Below are 20,615 nucleotides of genomic sequence, written 5' to 3'. Positions count from 1 at the left end.
ACATGTAGTCACACCAAGAAAGGTGTACTACCCCGAATTGAGAAGCATTAAGACTACCTCTATAGCATCTGCTTAAAATGGTTTGAAATATATCATTTCACACTCATTAAGTAAATATGGTAAGATTTTATTTGTAGCACTAAAATTTATGAGGCTTGGAATTGATAACTTGTGTAATTTTTTTTTTTTTTTTTAGATAAATGTATGAGTTGCCTATTAGAAGTAGCTCTTTCAGGAAATGAGGAACAGAAGCCTTTTGATTATAAATTGCGGCCTGAAATTGCTGTCTTTGTAGACTTGGCCTTGGGTTGTTCAAAAGAGCCTGCTCGAAGCCTTTGGATCAGCATGCAGGATTATGCTATTAGTAAAGGTAAAGTAAAGAGGATAAAGGGGATAAATATGTAGACAGCTCATAATACCAACTAATATATGTGTAATATATATAAATAGAAAATCACAGGAATAGCAGTATTACTTTCTTATAGAAAAAGAAATTTTACAATTAGCATTTTAAAAAGTTTCTTATTCCTTTTTGTGGAAACTACCCTGTGTATTTTTATGTACATATATCCTGTTTGAAGACAATCCAGTGTGGGAAAATTGAGATTTTTTATAAAGAATAATAAATCCAGAGGCAGCATTTTACTGAAGGATTCCATGTGGTGTAAATGGATCTAATATAAGTTTGTTTAATGAATCTCTTCCCTTTGCAAGCCCTGGTCAAAAACTGAAATGATGTGTATGTAGATGTCTTGAGCTCTGGGTCTGGTCATTTTCCTCTTCTGTAAACTACTTTGCTCTTTTAGAGTGCTGTTGAAGATACCAGTTTGAAATGAGGTATATTATTAAGTACAGCAGTAAAGTGTAATGAAAGTGTATAAGTGGTATTTCAGTTTCTGTTGATTAATATAGTTGTTTTATGTACAAGTTTTTAAAGGATATACCTGACTTCCTTTCAGCTCCCTTGCTTCCCCTCCCCTTTAAAAATATTTTCTTTTTTTAAATTTTCTTGGCTGTACCACATAGCATGTGGGATCTTAGTTCCCCAACCAGGGATCAGACCTGAGCCACTTGCATTGGAAGCAAGGAGTCTTTACCACTGGACCACCAGAGAAGTCCGCCATGCTTTCCCCCTTTAGCAGTGTCTTGGATTTTTCAGAATACATACCTAGTTACCTTTCTCCATGTTGTTGTTTCTTTGATCTGCAGTTCCCTATTTCTTTGGATTTTCTTCCTTCTGTGATAAAAATGGTAAAAGTAAATACATGTTCCCCTTTTATAATATTTATATAATAAAAATGAGATAAGTATCATTCAGATCTTTAAAACATCAGTGAGAGGATATGTTTGAAAGTTGAATCTCATGCAGTCTGTCATTTATTTATTTACTCATTCTATTATGTTGACTTTCACCAGTGGTAGAAAAGTGTGATAGTGGAGGAGAAACAAAGCCTGTTTTCTAAATTATATTTTCCGATATTCTCTAATTTCATCATTTTCTTGGAATGTGCAGTTAGGTATTCTTTTATATCATGTTGTCACTTGTTACTTTGCAGTGAGCACTTTAAAAAACAGTATAAACATAAGAAGAATAAAAACTCTATTTCTCCATTGTTCATTTGCTTGTACACCGTATATCTACACAAAGTCTAGGTATATAGCCTAGACTTTATACCTGAATAGTGGAAACATTTTGTAGAGCTTGGTATGAAATGACTGTAACTTTAGTGAAGGTATTTTAAAAGAACCTTTTAAACATTGCAAAGGAGGATGGTCCCTGCTAAATTTGAAACACTGAAAAGGATGTCACTTTAGTTTGCTTTTAAATTGAATATTAGCCTGTTTGAAATAAGATCTTGTTTGGTTTTAAGTTATAGCAATTTTCAGAATAGTAAGCAATCCCTTGGAACAGATGATCTCTCAAAAACCTAATGTGGAAAATTTTGTATGTAATACAAACGGTTATTTTAAGATTCTTTATCTGTAAGATTTTTGTAAAATCTGACGTGTTTATATTCATTTTTTCACCTGTAAAATAGGTAAGTCTGAACTTAAATTTTTACCTAAGCATCCAGAAAGGACTGGAAAGTCAATCTTAAAATTTTTCTTTTAAGATAGGAGTTTTAAAAAGGAGTTAAGAACAAGTGAAGATAACTTGGGACTTAATATTTTCCAAGGGTGTTTTTTGCTTGGTTTTGTTTTTAAGTAGCATAATAAATCTGTCAAATTAACAGAGTCTAGCAGACATTCTGGGAGTGGAGTAGACAGTAAACCTCCCATATCCCCATTTGGAATCTACTGAATGTATTGTATTTTTACAGTACCAGTGTGCTAACATGGAATTAAAGAAAGCAGCTCACTAGTTCTCATCATCTAATGCTGTGATTTGGGTTTTCAGTTGCATGTACTCATTTCTGTCCAAATGTTGTTTTATTTCTTACCCACCTAAATGTACATGTACTCATAGTGTCTATTGATACTTCAGTACCTTCAAATACCAGATATATACACACTTGACTAGTTTACTCAATATCTCTATTAGGATAACTAAAAGATACTATTCAGAAACAGACGCCCGATTACAGATATCCATCCTTCCAAAGGGCTGTTTTTCTCTTGGTAAAAGCCAACTGCATTCTAAATATATTATAGTCATCATTGACTTCTCTTACGTTCACATCTGATCCATCAACAAATTTTTTCAACTCTCTCTTCAAAATACATAAGAAATCTGACCTCTTCTTTCTACCCCCACTGCTACTACTTTGGTCTGAGCCACCATACTTTACCTGAATTACTGTAATAATTGCTTCTGCTGTTGCTGTTGCTATAGTAAATTCTGTACTCAGCAGTTAGAGTGAGCCTTTTAAAACACAGATCATATCATCTCATATCTCTTCAAAATTTTCTAATGATCCTTCCAGTTTTCCTCAGAGTAAAATCAAGAGGACTGATCTGGTCTCAGGCAGCTTTCTGATGTGTCCTACTACTCTTGTGCACCCATATTTTGCTCCGACTGCATTGGCCGCCTCTAACTCACCTCGGAGCATTGACAGTTTTTTTTTGAAAGGATGCTGTTTCTGTATGGCTTCTTCTCTACATCGTCTAGATCTCTCTGCTTGATTGTAGCCGTATCCGAGAGGCCTTCTCAAACCAATCTATAAAAAATAGTAAAGTTACCCAGGACAGTATTCCCTGTTCTGTTTACCATGCTTTAATTTTTTCCATAGCACTTATCTGTCATATTAATGTTTTTATTTACTGTCTCCTTATGCCCTTCTTGGCTTCCTTGGTGGCTCAGACAGTAAAGAATACTCCTGCAATGCAGGAGACTTGGCTTTAATCCCTGGGTTGGGAAAATCCCCTGGAGAAGGGCATGGCAGCCCACTCCAGTATTCTTGCCTGGAGGATCCCCATGGACAGAGGAGCCCGACGGGCTACAGTTCATAGCATTGCAAAGAATTGGACACGACTGAGTGACTAAGCACACACATGCCCCCCAACTGGAATATATGCTCTGTGAGATCCAGGACTTAGTTTTATTTACTACTGTACTCCTAGCACAGTATGTGGGATGTAGTAGGTTCATTTGCTAAATAATTGCTTAGAAAAATGATAAAATTCAGGTGTTGGGTTACTAACACTATTAAAATGACCTCTAAACTGTTTTTTTCTGAAGTGTCAGTGTATCATTTATTTTTCAGATTGGGACAGTGCAACTTTGAGTAATGAGTCACTCTTGGACACTGTGTCTAGATTTGTTCTTGCAGCTCTTCTGAAACATACAAATTTACTCAGTCAAGCATGTGGAGAAAGCCGGCAAGTAACTTAAAACTATCCTCAGACAAATATTTGCTCTTATGATATTAGAAATTAACTTTTCTATTTTGGTTCTTTATTTAGATATCAACCTGGTAAAAGCTTATCAGAAGTATACCGTTGTGTGTACAAAGTTCGAAGTCGTTTACTTGCTTGCAAGAACCTTGAACTTATTCAGACCAGGTCATCGTCAAGAGACAGATGGGTAAAGTTGGAAATCAATTAATTTCTCTAATTTTTCTGCAAGCTATAAGAGATAGCTTCATGTTGGTTTATGAAAGGGGAAAAAAATGTGCCTTAGTTATTGCAGATGTTCAATAAATGTTGAGTAGTTCTTCTTCTAGTGAAACAAATTGGATAAGTAGAAAATTGAGATTTATTTAACCACTTATTTATCAAGTGTGATATGGCTCCTGAGTTTATATATTCTTAGGCCATATAGGTAATAACAAATTGAATTGTCCAAATCATATGAAATATTATTCCTTTATTTTACATTGATCAGACCACATTTGAATTATCCTATTTGATTTGGGGTGCCATAACTTATGAGGGATATTAAACTTCCTTAGATTGGTAAATTGTCTTATACAAGAACTGGAAAATGTCAAAAATGTTTAGATTAGAAAATGAAAACAAAGGGGAGTTTCATGTTAGCTACCTTAAAGATACTTAAAGGGCTTCATGTAGGAGAGGAAATAAACATGTTCCCTGTTGTTCCAGAGGACACAGGTAGGACCAAAGGGTAACAACTGAGTGAAGAATGAATGTAAGGAAAAAAGCCTTCTAATGATTAGAGTTGCCTACCATTGGAGGTAAAAATTAAAAACTTTCATTAAGGATGTTCTAGAAGTAATTCTTACAACAAAATTGAAATGATTTCTGAAGTGCTTGATAATTCTGATAACATGATCCTATAATTATGAGTATAGCCTGATACATAATTATATTATAATTATACATATAAATTTCTTTGAAACTTTTTTGAAGCTTCATACATAGATGCTTTGCAATCCATTATATACATCTTAGATTTTAAAAATCCAACTTTATCTCTGCATTTGTATTATAGTATTCTTTTAGCATGCACTGATTTAATATTTGTGGATCTGATTATTTGTGAGTGACCTGGAAAGCCCATGAAATGTGTTAATCAGCCATTTTGTTGAAGCTCACATTTGAAACTTAACATATTGTGAGGATACATGACTTATGTTTTGTGCAAGTCTGACTGCTCAGTATCCCCATCTAACCACAAATCACACCTATAATAAGGACTCTTTAGATGACTACTAGGTATCATAACCACCATGGGGAATAACATTGTCCTTATCAGATTTCTAGCTTTTGGTTTCTTCAAGGGCCAAGTGAGAAAATAATTTAAAAATAATACATTTATATAACTGAAATTTGCTAAGAGAGTATAACTTAAATATTTTCACCAATAAAAGGTTAAAAAGCACTGTTTTGTTTTAAATTAGAATTATTAAACATTTATACAGAGTAGCAATAACATATACAACTTGAGAGAGACTGAATAGAATTAAGTTTCATGTTCTTTAATTACCTTTTATGCTTATTGTCATACTCAGGTCATTTTAATTTAGCAGTTTACAGCAGAACAATCAAAATGTTGAGGAAGAGAGCTTAGTGAGATGTCTCTATACATTCTTTCTAATCTCTTCAGATTTATCCAGTATATCTTTTGTGGTTTTGTTGTAAAATTCATAAGTTGTTATTGCTGTTAACTTGTTTTTCATAATAAAAAATCAAGGTTTTACTGATTTTTTTCAAAATTAAAAAATATATTTAGTGTAGCTCTGATTCTTTTTTTTTGTTTGTTTTGAGATAACTTTCTTTCTTTATTATTATTATTATTATTTTTGAAAACCCATAGACTTTATTTTTTTTTTATTTCTTTAAGATCTCGGAAAACCAAGACTCCGCAGATGTTGATCCTCAGGAGCATTCATTTACCCGGACCATTGATGAAGAAGCTGAAATGGAAGAACAGGCTGAGCGAGATCGGGAAGAAGGACATCCAGAGCCAGAGGATGAGGAGGAAGAACGAGAACACGAAGTGATGACAGCTGGCAGTGAGTACACCCTTCTTGCTTTACAGATACACACTGTCGCGTTCGTTTTGGTAGGGAAACTGACTACAGAAGAGAGAGGCAAACATTTCTTTACAGTTTTTCTAAAAGGATCCTATATTCTCTTGATGATCTGGTTAGCTAACGTTTCATCTCTTAAAACTGTGTTAGTTCCATTCAAGCTATTGGATTGGGGGTTTGGGGCTGAAAAGCTCTATTTGCAGGCTTTTGGAAATAGTACCTGTTCCACTGAGTTTCATTCATGAAGTGATGCCCATGAGTCATTGAATAGGATCATTCAAAGTATGTTCTCTAGGGGTACCAAATAAATTGTCCATTCGCCTGACTGACTTCTAAGTGGTGAGGAAGAGAGAGACCATATGCAGAACTTTTTAAATTATAAACTTCACTCACTTACTCTACTGCTGTTTGCAGTAGAAAGCATGAGACAATATTATTGGTTGAGAATATTACATGAGAATATTATTTATTGGCTAGTGAATGACATTTCTTATGCTTTTATATTATAAGGCTACAGAGTTTTAAAATGTAATCATTTAAATGTTTAAAGAGAAATCCCAAAACTTTAAAATATTTGTTAGTATCTTTTGAGTGATTTGGCTATGTCAAGTTAAAGTATATATTCAGTTTTGTAGCCTAAAACATTATGGCCATCTGTGCATTTGGTATTGAGATGTCTATATTCTTCAGTTTGACACTTAATTTGTTACCAGTTTATTTATGTTTTGCATATTTCTAAAAATGATTTTGAGATGGCTCAAAACAAGGCCAAAGCCTATTAAAACAAGAAAAAATATAAGGTCCAAATGGAGAAGAAGGAACTAGAGATGAAGAATAGGAAGATAATTATAATTATATACAATATAGTTTTGAGGGGTGCCTTATCACATGGCCAGGGATTGAACCTGGGTCCTGGCAGTGAGAGCGGTGCTGAGTCCTAACCACTGGACCACTGGGGAATTCCCAGAGGATAGTTATAGTTTTAAAACCTAGGCTGAGGGAACATTTTTGGATGAACTTAAGGTTGGACGTAAGTTTGAGTGAACTCTAGGAGTTAGTGATGGACAGGGAGGCCTGGTGTGCTGCGATTCATGGGGTCGCAAAGTCGGACACCACTGAGCGACTGAACTGAACTAAACTGAACTGTAGGTTCAGTTTAGAAATTCCTGAAAGCAAGGACTAAAGGAGAAAAGCACAGTAACAAAATATAACCTTCAATTACTATATAATAAAGCATTATAGTTAACCAGAGTATAATAATTTTTAAACTAAATACCATTTTTGAGCATCAGTTATATGCTGGCCTTTGGGTCAAATGCTTCATATAGATTAATTCATAATCCTGTCAGTCTTATCAGATGATTTCTAGTATTACCTTGTTCTAAAGATGGACAAACTCAGGTTTAAGGAGGGAAAATTATGTGCCTAGGGCCACAAGTAGTAGCAGCTGAAATTAGAACCAAGTCTGCCCAGAATTCCAGTGACAATTCTCTTAATTACTTTAACTGGTTTCCAGCTCTGGACTGTTAGTTCATTGGTTTGTTTTTCTTAGAAATAAGGGACTTTCAATAGCATAATGAACATATTATCATAATACCTTGAAATATACAGATCTATTTTAAAGTTTGTATTTCCATATTTGGAGAAGGAAATAGCAAACTTCTTGCCTGGGAAAACCCATGGACAGAGGAGTCTGATGGGCTACAGTCCTTGGGATTGCAAGACTCAGACATTACTTAGTGACTAAACCACCACTACCACCACTTCCATATTAATAGATGACCCTAGTATTTTACTAACTTTTTGCCTAGTTTCTCCATTAAAAATACCACCTTCACTCAAATTTGAGCAAAATATTCTTTTCCTCTTGTGAAATATCTACCACTGCATCAGAACCTTGTTAAACCCGTTGACTTTTTACACTTGTAAATTGGGGAGGGCTGGCATTAGATGGACATTTAGTAGAATCCAATTCTGTTTCAGCAAAGACCTTTAATGGTTGTACTTATTTAATATGTGCAAAATACAACAACGTGTAGATGTTAGGAATTATATGGACTTTGGAAGGGGGAAAGGAGCTTTTCATTTTAACTAATGCAACTTAAACTTTGTCTTTTTCTCTTGTAATCTGACAATTTTCAAACCAAGGTTGTGAACATTTCAGAAATGGGCAGTTATTTTTATCTAACCCAGTGGTTCTCAAACTATAATGGCCTTCAAAATCAGCTGGAGGGCTTGTTCAAACACAGATTGCTGGCTCCATGCCTAGAGCTTCTGGTTTAGACAGTCTGAGCGAGGCACAGTATTTCTAACAAATGCCTGGATGGTGTTGATGCTGCTCTTCTGGAACCACACTTTGCAAACTACTGATCAAACTCATAAGAGTAGAAACAGAATCAACCAAATCTAAATTCTATAAAGGCATGAGTGTTTCCTATTGTAATTTTTATAAGTTTAGTATTATACATATATTTTTGGTAAAATTTTACTTAGATGCTGTATTTAATGTCTAAAAAATAATTTTCCCTCTTTCAGTAAGTTTTTGGTCCAAACTTTTTGACTATTTTTATTGTTATTTTCTTTGCTCTTCTCTCCCCATGTGTTAAGACCTTGTTTTTGTGTTGCATGTTACAGAAATCTTTCAGTGTTTCCTCTCAGCCCGTGAAGTAGCTCGTAGCCGAGATCGAGATAGAATGAACAGTGGGGCAGGGTCTGGGGCTCGAGCTGATGATCCACCTCCTCAGGCTCAGCAAGAGCGAAGGGTGAGCACAGACCTTCCTGAGGGTCAGGATGTGTACACTGCTGCCTGCAACTCCGTGATCCATCGATGTGCCCTGTTAATATTAGGAGTAAGTCCTGTGATTGAGGAGCTTCAGAAGCGAAGGGAAGAAGGACAGTTGCAACAGCCTTCCACAAGTACCTCTGAAGGGGGTGGACTTATGACCAGGTGGGACTGAGTAGAAACTTAAAACATTTCTTCTCCCTTTGTTTTTGTATGCATTGAAATAATTTATTCTGAAGTTAACACAGACATGGAGGAGGAAATACAAATTGACAGATGAATTTAATGTATAGAGTGATCCTAGTTCAACCTGGAGTATAAATTTCTGATTAAATGAGACAGCACAGTTTTTCATACATATAAGCAACAGTAGTTGAGAAACATATGAAAATATTTGCATATCTCTGTAATTGATTAAGAAGACTTTGTGCTTAGACCTAACTGAGAGCCAGGATTTTCCATCAGCAGTCATAATTACTCCTTACTGTGTGTGTGTTTTATCTATATGCTGCTAGTTCCATTCAATTTTATGTTCACTAACAGTCCCAAATCGAAAAACTTTTCTTTGTGCATGTGAGACAGGAGTGAAAGTCTTACTGCAGAGAGCCGGCTAGTCCATGCAAGTCCAAATTATAGACTGATCAAATCGAGGAGTGAATCTGATTTGTCTCAGCCTGAATCAGATGAAGAGGGTTACGCACTGGTAGGTATACCTAGATTCAGTAAAGGATTTTTGTATAAATACATAAGACTTTGGTTAGAGTAAGTAATATGCATTTGTTTTAGACAAAAAAGTTTTTTTTTAAAAAAGAACTTTTAAGAGAAATGAGATAACTTTATTGCATAGGTATTTATCACCTGTATGTTAGTGACTCTCAGATTACTTTCTTTAGCCCCTACTTCTTCCTAAACTCCAAGTTCGTTTATCTCACTCCCTGATGGACATTCTACCTGAACATGTCAGGTGACCACAATCTTAACCTATCCAAAAATAAACTTGTTTTTCTCCCAAGCCTGTTCTTTCCCATCCACTATCTTAGTATTAGCTCCCCAGGCTGGAAACCTAAGTTCATCCTGCCTCTGCTGCTGCTGCTGCTGCTAAGTCGCTTCAGTCGTATCCGACTGTGCGACTCCATAGACTGCAGCCCACCAGGCTTCCCCATCCCTGGGGTTCTCCAGGCAAGAATACTGGAGTGGGTTGCCATTTCCTTCTCCAATGCATGAAAGTGAAAAGTGAAAGTGAAGTCTCTCAGTCGTGTCCAGCTCCTAGCGACCCCATGGACTGCAGCTTACCAGGCTCCTCCGTCCATGGAATTTTCCAGGCAAGAGCAGTGGAGTGGGTTGCCATTGCCTTCTCCACATCCTTGCCTCTAATTTTTCTTAATTCCTGGTCCTACTCACTCCCCACAGTCCAATTAGTTTGACCTTGAAAATTTTACTCCTGATACCTTTCTAATATGTCCTGTCCATCCTTCCTGCCACTGTTCTGTCTCAATTTTTCTTCTCTTTTGCCTGGCCTAGTACAGAACCTTCAAACTGGTTTCCCTCTCTCTTGTCTTAGGCCCATCTTCAATATTTCTCTAGAATAATATTCCTGAAATACAAATCTGTTTTTATCTCCTCTACTTAAAATCTTTCAGTAGCTCTCAGTTACCTATCAAAAAAGCCTCAGGATCTGGATTGCAGGCATTTAAGGTAAAAATCAAAGAAATGAGATGCTGATCTATATAAGAGGTAGGAAGTAATGTGTGCTGTAGTGTGATGGATTAAATAAATTATAGAATGAGAACAGTCTGATAGCTTCTATTTGAGTAGCTTTGGACTTGGAGTTGATAGCTAGATTTTCATTTTGACTGTTCCTCTGCCTTTTATGTGAATCTGTATGTGCTACTTTACTTCTCTGGGCCTTAGTGTCCCATTATGTGATATGAGGATAGTAGTGCCTGTTGTGTATGTGGTAATGTGTTAGACTTGACCACTGTTTTAGACTTGGCTACTGACCCTGATTCTACTGCTGAAGAGCTTTTTTTTTTTAACATATTTTTTTGGAGGATAATTGCTTAACAATGTTGTGTTGGTTTCTGCCTTAAAACAAAGTGAATTAGCCATATATATATATATTTATCCCCTCTCTCTTGAGCTTCCTTCCCTCCCCACCCTTCTATCCTATCCCTCTAGGTCTTCACAGAGCACAAAACACAGGCTGAGTTCCGTGTGTTACACAGTAACTTCCCACTAGCTATCTGTTTTATACTTGGTGATGTATATATTTCAATGCTACTCTCTCAATTCATTCCACCCCCTCTTTCCCCCGCTGTGCCTACAAGTTCATTCTTTAGATCTCCATCTCTATTCCTGCCCTACAAATAGGTACATCAGTACCATTTTTCTAGGTCCATATATATGCATTAATATATGATATTTATTTTTCACTATCTGATTTACTTCACTCTAACAGGCTGTAGATTCATCCACCTCAGTTCAACTGACTCAAATTCGTTCCTTTCTATGACTGAGTAATATTCCACTGTATACATGTACCACATCTTTATCTATTCATCTGTCGATGGACATCTAGATTGCTTCCATGTCCTGGCCATTGTGAATAGTGCTGCAGTGAACACTGGGAGGTACATGTGTCTTTTTGAATTGTGGTTTTCTCAGGGTATATGCCCAGTAGTGGGTTTGCTGGGTCGTATGGTAGATTTATTCCTAGTTTTTAAAGGAATCTCCGTATTACTCTCCATAGTGGCTGTATCAGTTTACATTCCCACCAACAGTACTAGGGTTCCATTTTCTCCACATCCTCTCCAACATTTATTTTTTGATGATGGCCATTCTGACCAGTGTGAGGTGATACCTCACTGTAGTTTTGGTTGGCATTTCTTTAATAAGGAACAATGTTGAGCATCTTTTAAAGTGTTTGTTGACCATTTGTATATCTCCTTTGGAGAAATGTCTGTTTAGATCTTCTCCCTGTTTTTTATTGGGTTATGTGCTTTTCTGATATTGAACTGCATGAGCTGCTTGAATATTTTGGAGATTAATCCTTTGTCCTTTGCTTTGTTTGCAGTTATTTTCTCTTATTATGAAGATTGTCTTTTCCTCTTATTTATAGTTTCCTTTGCTGTGCAAAAGCTTTTAAGTTTAATTAGGTCCCATTTGTTTATTTTTGTTTTATTTCCATTTACTCTAGGAGGTGGGTCAAAGAGGCTCTTGCTGTGCTTTATGTCAAAGAGTGTTCTGCCTGTGTTTTCCTTCAAGAGTTTTATAGTTTCTAGCCTGTAGTTTTTGGATTGATTGATACAGTCCATTTTTAGCTCTGAAATTCCTCTCATGTGTGAACAGAGAAAATAGATGGGAAAGTGTTTTTGAGAAGTATGGAATGCTACATAAATATGAAGCTATTGTTTAAAAGAAACTTCTAAGTGTGAAAGATTCCTCCTCTAGGAAGGTTGAACAGTGTCTTCAAGCAAGTTTCATTGTATGTTTTTGTTTGTTCTTCCTCCTTTTCTTCTTCATTCCCATTAGTATCTCTGTGTCCTGATTCACATTCCCATTCTTACCATCTACTGAGAATTCCTTTCTGTCCCTTTGATTTTCCAAGTTGATCAGTCTCTTTATTTATTCTCCTAACTGTGACAATTTTCAGAACTTCCAGTGACTTATAGGGATCTATACCATTCTACATATTCTGGCCTCACTCCTTTCTGGTCTCCTCTCCTGCTCCTCTCCTCCTTGATGACCCTCCTTCTTGCCACACTGACCTCTTGGCTTTTCCATGAACATACCACACAGTTTCCCCATAGGACCTTTACATGGCTGTTTTTTCTAATTATAATACTGTTGTCTGCAGGCAAATCACCTCATTTCAAGCCTTTGTTCCGATGTTACTCTTTTGGTGATGCCTACCCTGACCACTCTATTTGAAACTCCAGTTTGCCCTCCTTTCCAGATGTTCACTCATTGTCCACTTTGCCTTGCTCCGTCCCTCCCACTCCACCCCCACAGTGAAAGTGAAAGTCACTCAGTTGTGTCCGACTCTGCGACCCCATGGACTATACAGTCTATGGAATTCTCCAGGCCAGAATACTGGAGTGGGTAGCCTTTCCCTTCTCCAGGGGATCTTCCCATATCAGGGATTGACCCAGGGTCTTTGGCATTGCAGGTGGATCCTTTACCAACTGAGCTAGCTATCAGGGAAGCTGATATCCAGGTCTCCTGCATTTTCTGCATTACAGGCAGATTCTTTACCAGCTGAGCCACAAAGGAAGCCCAGGAATACTGGAATGGGGAGCCTATCCCTTCTCCAGCAGCTCTTCCTGACCCAGGAATTGACCCAGGGTCTCCTGCATTGCGGATGGATTCTTTACCAACTGAGCTATCAGGGAAGCTGATACCCATCCCCCGCCCCCACTCCCACTCCCACCCCCCACCCAGTACCTAGCATTATTTAGTTGCTGTATTTATCAGTTTCTCTTAGCCTACACTAGAATATAAGTTCCCTGAGGACAGAAATGTTTGCTGTTTTTTTCATGGCTATATCCCCAGTACCTGTAGTGCCAGTAGATAGTCATTAAATATTTTTTTTTTTTTTTTTAAAAATGAATGTTTGATCTATTTGGTAAAATTTCCGTGCCTATTTGTTCTTTCAGCTCTTTAATTTAGGCCCTTGTTACCTTTGCCTGAATGGGTAGTTTTCAAACTGATCTCCCTGCCTTTTCTAGTCCCTGTCCTTTGATACTGCTGCAGAGCTGGATCTCTTAAAAACACCCAAAACAAGAACACACTTCAACAGCAGAACACATGCTGGTCATGCTACTTTCTTATTCATGCTACCTTCTTATTAAAAAGACCGAAAAAAAAAAAAAAAAACTCAGTGACTGCCCAGAAATCAGAGATTCTGAAAAATGTTACCTGCCTGCTTTTGAAGCCCGTTTCCTTGCCATGATCTGCAATTTTGCCATAGCATAGTAGTCTACCTGCCAGAGCCCAAACATACCTTTTGAGCCTCTGCTCAGTGATTGTTTGCCATAAATGTCCTTTTCCTTTGTTGATGAAGTCTTGCCTCTCTCCTAAGGACTGGTTAAAATGTCACCTCTTCTAAAAGTTTACCTAAGATTACTCAACAGTGACTTTGTTGTTTCCCTGGCAGTTTGTTAGTACCTCTAATAAACCACTAATGATTTGTCTCATGTTGGACTTACTTAATCTTTAAAAAATTTTATTTATTAATTTTTAAATTTTTAGCTGCATTGGAACTCTGTTGCTGCTTGTGGACTTTCTCTAGTTGTTGGATTTACTTATATATTATTAGTATTTCTTTCCAGGAGACCTCTTCAGAGTTCTAGAGTTCCTTTTTTAGTGCCCCTCATATCTCTCCAACATTGTGCTTTGCACATTGTAAATAATTGATAATTCATTTCAGCTGATATGATAAGGTAAAAAATGAAAGTTAAAGTGGCATGCTTTTTGGAAATAAACAGTGAAATCTGATTTAATCATGAAACTGTTTATTTTGATCTGGGGCCTGACAGTTTTAGGTTTCTGAGCTCCAGCATTTTTATCTTTGAAATGGGGAATATCTCTGCTGTTATGCTTGCCTCCTGGGTTGTTGTGAAAAACAAGTTTAGGAATACAATTTAAACTGAAAATGCTGCAAGTTATGTTTTCAAAACATAATAGGAAGACGAATAAATGGAGGTGGGTTGAACTTAGGTCTAACTGCCAAGTCTGGTTTCTGTAGTTTAAAAAAATTAATAAACATAATTTTAAAAAAGATAGACTCTTGATCATCTTTTATTATGGAATATTTAGAGAGATGGTGTCATAAAAAGTGGAAAAGTCAAGAACTAGAGAGAGCAACTTCTCTTGTTGATGAGGAGACCTAGGCTGAGCCTTTAGTTTTGAGCCTCACATAGACAAAGAGGACCAAGCCGTGGGGGCGGTGTGAGATTTTCCAGCCGAAATATGTTACCCTTCCGTCTGAGTTCGTTTAGGATTATCATTCATATCTTTAATATCTAGTAGTACTTATTTATCCTGAATTGTTACTGAATGAAATGCTTTCTTAAAATAACTGAGGTTAACCAGCTTAGTGCTAAACTTGTGTTTTAATCTTCTTTTATAAAGAGTTTTATGTGATATATTATCTGTTTCTCTTGTTTTAGTAAACAGAGAAACTTAAGTCAACAGTTACACAGTTAAACCTAAGTTTAGCTGTTTGATTGACAGATGTTATACTTACCATCATTTCTTACTATACTCTCCTAATCTACCTCCCTCATTTCCCTACCCCCTTCTTTCACAAAAAAAATTGATATAGCATACAAAAGTAAATACTATTTATAAAAGTATAAGAGAATGAATTAGGACTAGAAGCAGCTGAGAGAGGAAAATAAAGTACTGAGTAAGATTTGCATACCTCCTCATGTATCCTGTAATGTTCTCCTAGATATGGGCCACTGAATAAGAAAAATATGACTTGCATGATTCACAATGACTAAAAGATAAAAACAAAAAATAAAAAGTTTTTATTTTTGAGAAAAACTGAGATATTTCTGGTTCTTAGGCCTGAGATAAATTTCTTCAATAATCCCTAATGGCAAAGGTACTGTTTGATAAAAATGTTATATTGCGTGACGTGGTAATATTTTCAGGTATCATGACAACTCTTTGTTGTTTTTTCCAGCACTAAATGGCCTGGTAGCATGCTTATTTCTGGTGTGTGTGTATTTGTAAAACAGAATGTGTTTATCCACAATGTGGGTTACCAGGAAAAGATTTTCCAGATAACGTTTCCTAAATAGATCTGTTTCGTCACTTCTGCAGGCTTTCTTCTTTGCCACCAACTTTTTCATTGTGTGATAGAGTGCAGTTGAAATTGCTGAGATCCTAATGTCATATCTGTGCATAAATCTAAGTTACGGGTTTATACAGACAACCAGTATATGGTTGTCTTTACATAAGAGAGAGTAGATAGTTGTCACTCGTGCCTCCTCACCACACGCACACAGAAATATACTTCTGTTCTTCCTAAAAGCCTGCACTGTTTTATTAAGCTGACTGCAGTTTCACCACTTTGAGATTTCTTTATTTTAACAAGTTTTAAAATACAACTAGAAGGCTTAGGACTGTCTTAGTCTTCTGTTAGTGTGGATTTATAAGATTCTCTTCTTCTGTACCTGCCGTCTGTGAGGTCGCACAGAGTTGGACACGACTGAAGTGACTTAGCAGCAGCAGCAGCTTCTTCTGTACACCTAGCCAAGGCTAATAGTTTTAGAACCAATAGAAAGTGAAGGTAGAACAAGTAGTAATTTTGGAAAATGAGACTTTACTACAGGGGCTTTAGGCATTTTGAGGGCATTAATAAGAGATCATACTGTGTTTGGAAGATAAAAGATAACGATTTCAAAGAGGAAATGGTGATGACAAAGAAAAAGTTCTGCTACTTTATACTGTTAATTAATGTGGACATTGACTTTGTGTATTAGTTTCTCAGAGTCATGTGCCTGAGCTTTCTTGAGCTGTTTTCACTGGGTTTTTAGAGACTTTTTTTCTTAGCCTGACTTGACTGGTGAATAAGTAGCACATTGCTATAATTATATAGATTATTTTTTATTCTAGTACTCTCTTAAGTCTTAATCTTGAAATTATTTTCACAATTAAATTTTATTATTTATTTTTAACTTAACAGAGTGGAAGACGAAATGTTGATTTGGATTTGGCATCATCTCATAGAAAGAGAGGTGAGGATTAAGTATTAAATATATGATTAAATTAAGTAGCTCTTTTTATATCTGATGTATTTAGATCTGGATGTCATTGAAGCATTATTGTAAAAAAATTAGAAACATTTTGTCAGAAAAGTTAAGAGGGAGATCGTTTTCTTGAAAATAATACTCTTACAAGTCTGGGAATGTATAGGAGTTAAAAATCGATTCTGTTTCTCGTTTGTCATGTTTTGACTTTTTAAAAATTTTGTGGATTCTGGAAGCAGTACTTTACATTGTGGAGGAGTTATGGACATTATTTTCTATACTTTAGCTCACTGGTATAGTTGCTGTAGTTCAGATGGTGTTACAGGAAGAGCTCTTTACCTCACTCACCTTTCATACACATATATACACTTTTAAACTGAGAGTTTCTAATTTTTTTTCCTGTTTACCTCTCAAGATAAAACATGTAAGAAATAAACAGGTGATTTCTAAAAATGAAATTTTCCCATGAGGAGCAATTTTAGAGTGTTATCAAGAGTTAAATTTATTTGTTAAAAGCTGTATCTTAATGAATAATATAGTTAACTCTTGCTTATATGTACCAATAGATGGAAAGAACAGTTTTAGATAATACAAATCCAAGGTAACTAAAAACTCACCAAGTATTATTCTTTATTAATTTGCATTTGTAATTAAACCCATTTATTCTGTGGTTGTGAAAATGTGAAGTGTTAGAAGTTGCTGTTAATGGTAATTTACTAAGAGCTGGTGGGAAAACTTTTTTCCTTATGACATTAAATTTTTTATATTTCAGAATTGACCCCTTCTCTTGATAGCTTCCTTGGCAGGATGTTAGGTTTACCTACAGGGAAAAAAAGTGAGAAGGGAAAACTGAGAAATTAGAGGAAGCAATGCACACACAGTTTTTCCATTTTTGTGTTTGTAACTTAGAAGAAATGTTGGTATTTGTACTTAGAATGATTTTTTTGAACTATTAGGAGTTATGAGGACTAGAGCTGGTACTTTCTTCATTGAAAAGTCTTTCAGTACTATAACATATCAAAGCTGCTGGGTTCCAAAAATATTATAGAGTATATGTGGTATCAAAGAAATTAGTGTTGTTTAATGTCATTTGCAATGTGTATTTTATTGTTTTCTAATTCTTTGAAAATTGGCAATTCATGTGCCATAATTAGTCAGAAGTATCATGTTCTTTAACCACTTGAGTTAGGAATTAAATTTTTGGAACATTTTTACCTTCGAAATTATGGTTAGCTCAGGTGAAAGTTGTTGCTTTGATTTTTATGTTATATTAATGAAAAGATGGCTTCAAACTCATTGAGTAGCATAAGGGATCCAACCGGTCATATTAAGAGCTCCTACTATACTGATATACTCATAAGTGTTATTCCATTGGCTAAAATTACTTTTCTCTCAGGTCTTTATTATGCTTATGAAAATATAAATTTGAGATTCAGTTTATGATAATATGTCAGCATGTAGCAGAGTAGTCTTTGGAATAAAACAAAAAGTGATATTTTTAGCTTTGAATTAAGAATAACCTAGAATTCAAGTGTAAATTACTTAGAAATTAATATAACACTTTAACTATCCTAGATTTGCTCCCTGTTCATAATTTTAATCAGTTGCCCTGTAAGTAGATTTCATGTGGTTTTAGAGATAAGTAGATAGAAATGAATTAATTATCCAAGTTCAGTTTATGGGTAAACCAACTTTTCCAAAAGTTCAAGGTAGTACCAAGACCTGTCAACTTCTTGAAACTTTACTTTATTGGAATCAGGCAAATAAATAGGACCTCATGGGAAAATTTTGTTTGAATTACCCATTTAGGAGGTTATAATAGGGAGGCAAACTTGTTATTATGTTAATTATGATGATATCACTTAATGTGGTACCAATTTATTCTAGTAATCATTACATGTTAATGTTCTCAGGCAAAAATTTTGCTGATAGCTTTGTTCCTAGGAGTAGGTGACTAGAAAATGGAAGAGTTACTGTTCTAGGAAGAGCAGCAAAAATAGTTTTCAATCTCATGAATCATAGTGTTTGTGGATTAAACAATGAAAATGTATACTTAATAGTTTCATTTATTGTAATGAATTTTATTTTTTTTAAAGAAATTAACTTTGAAAATACACTTGGAACATTATATTTTGAAAAGAATTTTTTAAAATCATGTATATTTAGAGACTACCCTCTGACCACAGTGGGGTTTTATTTTGTTCTTAAATGATGGTAAAATAAACCACTCTGTTTTCTCCTTATTTATTGTCAAAATGGACCAGATGTCATAAACTATAACGTGCCTATCTTCAATTGGGCAGATGAACCTACCAAGTCTGAGAACTTTTTGGAGCAGTTCAGGTGTTCTGATTCTGACTTGAGCTATGAAGGACAAGCAGATGTCCAGCCAAGTGAGAATTCTTCTATGTGCTTATTTATCCCTTTCCAGTATTTTGAGGAGAAAATGTAAACTTTTTTCTCTCACTTTCCTTTTTCATTTATTAGTCTAGTAGTCCTGAGTTATTAAAAGTTTAGTAAGAGAAATTAGAGATAGCAATATTTAATTGTATCTGTTATTGAAACTAAATGGATAGATCAATGACAATTAATGGTTGTATACACATTTCAGCTGCTCTTAATATGTCTCCAAAGACTACTCCTTGAGAGGGCCTAGTGCCTATAATTTCAGTGTTTGACATTGGGGATACTGGAATTCATGCTGTTGAGCCATGAATGCTTCTTTTCCCCTCATTCCACTTAATGTTTCACAATTGGTACAAGCTCTTGGTCCAAGAAAGTGAATATGGTAGGAAGGAGTAAACTGAGCAAATAAATTGAGCTCAGCCAACTTTCTCATCAGAGCTAAATTCTAAATTTAAAAAAATATCATAAATTACTTTAAAAAGAGACAGGTGATCCATATTTCTGCTTAGCCCCTCAGAAGTAATATCAAATTTGTATTCATTAGACACATAAAAACTGTTTGCTATATGCCAGGTATTGTGCTAATCACTTCAAGCATATTAACCCATTTAATTCTCATAATAGCTTGTCAAAATTCTTGTCAAAACCTGTTAAACTTGTTAGTATTTGGGTACTTGGTAAGTACATAGAAGATTTGCTGTAGTTGTGTAGAACTGAGCACCTTCTTTACTGAACGACAACACCTTTTTGCAGATACTTTAGTTTTTGTATTTAAGCTGAAGCTGATATAATCAGTGAAAATTGATGGAGATACCAAAGCAAAAATTTAAGGAGCATCATGGTTTGATTTTACCACCCTGCCCCAGGTCTTTAAATATAGTGTTAATGTTTTATTGCTAAATAATATCAAAAACATTTATCAACATGTGTGTTTCATGGTATGACTTGTATGGGTGAAATGCTATTTTATCTGTGCATTTCAAATTAGATTGTATAAAGAAGAACAAATGTGAATGTTGTCTCCTGTATGAAATTTCTCCTTTTGTCTTCTGATTCTTGTTGTGGTAGTGTATTTACTCCTTTTTGGCCAGTTGAGCCCCAGAAAAAAGAAGAGCTTCAAGCAAGTACATGATGGCATGTTTAATTTTTTTCCCCTTTTAGCTTGCCTACATATTTTATGGTTTATAAAGTATGTATTGCAGCTCTGCCATGTTCATTTTGAAAATTCCACATAAGAACCAAAGTTACAAGGACAAGTAAACAATCTCAAATTTCTTGTTGGATTTCATATTTTCTTTTTATAGTAGGAGACTCTGAATTAATATTAAGTAAGAATTGGGTCAGTCACAGTTACTCTATAGAGCCTTTTGATACGCTTTTCAGACACAGTATTTCCTTTATTCAGACAAAACAGTACAGAACAAATTAGTTATTAGGTTATTATAATTTTTTTTAACAATTATAGTTTTTCATCTCTTATTTCCATACTATGAGATTTTGTTTTTCAAAGTATTTTTGATATCAGCCTAAACATTTTGGTTATAAAAATTTATTTATTTATCCTAATGTGTTCCGGTAGCGTCTTTCTTGTTCTTTCTTTTGCTCATACAAAGTTTTGTTTGGTCTATACACTTAATAAGTTGCATGTTTTAAATTAGGGGTCAGACAACTATGAATAGTGGGCTGAATGTGGATTGCTATCTTTGTTTTAAAGTTTTGTTGGAACACAGCCAC

At 35.3% G+C, this 20,615-nt stretch overlaps 1 protein-coding gene across 1 annotated transcript in view; it reads left to right on the top strand.

The window, feature by feature from the left end:
* Positions 1-20,615, top strand: part of HERC1 (HECT and RLD domain containing E3 ubiquitin protein ligase family member 1) — a 194,134-nt gene that overhangs the window by 79,359 nt on the left and 94,160 nt on the right. The window contains exons 19-25 of the mRNA XM_040226709.1: positions 197-370; positions 3,705-3,819; positions 3,904-4,024; positions 5,744-5,915; positions 8,568-8,880; positions 9,298-9,418; positions 16,412-16,463. Of these exons, the coding sequence (XP_040082643.1) occupies positions 197-370; positions 3,705-3,819; positions 3,904-4,024; positions 5,744-5,915; positions 8,568-8,880; positions 9,298-9,418; positions 16,412-16,463 (1,068 nt within the window). The remainder of the gene's footprint in view (positions 1-196; positions 371-3,704; positions 3,820-3,903; positions 4,025-5,743; positions 5,916-8,567; positions 8,881-9,297; positions 9,419-16,411; positions 16,464-20,615) is intronic.

Source organism: Oryx dammah, unplaced genomic scaffold (assembly GCF_014754425.2).
Source record: "Oryx dammah isolate SB20612 unplaced genomic scaffold, SCBI_Odam_1.1 HiC_scaffold_26, whole genome shotgun sequence".
NCBI classification, from domain to species: Eukaryota; Metazoa; Chordata; class Mammalia; order Artiodactyla; family Bovidae; genus Oryx; species Oryx dammah.
Note: the sequence above shows the minus strand (reverse complement) of the source record. Positions and strands in the feature narration are given on the sequence as shown.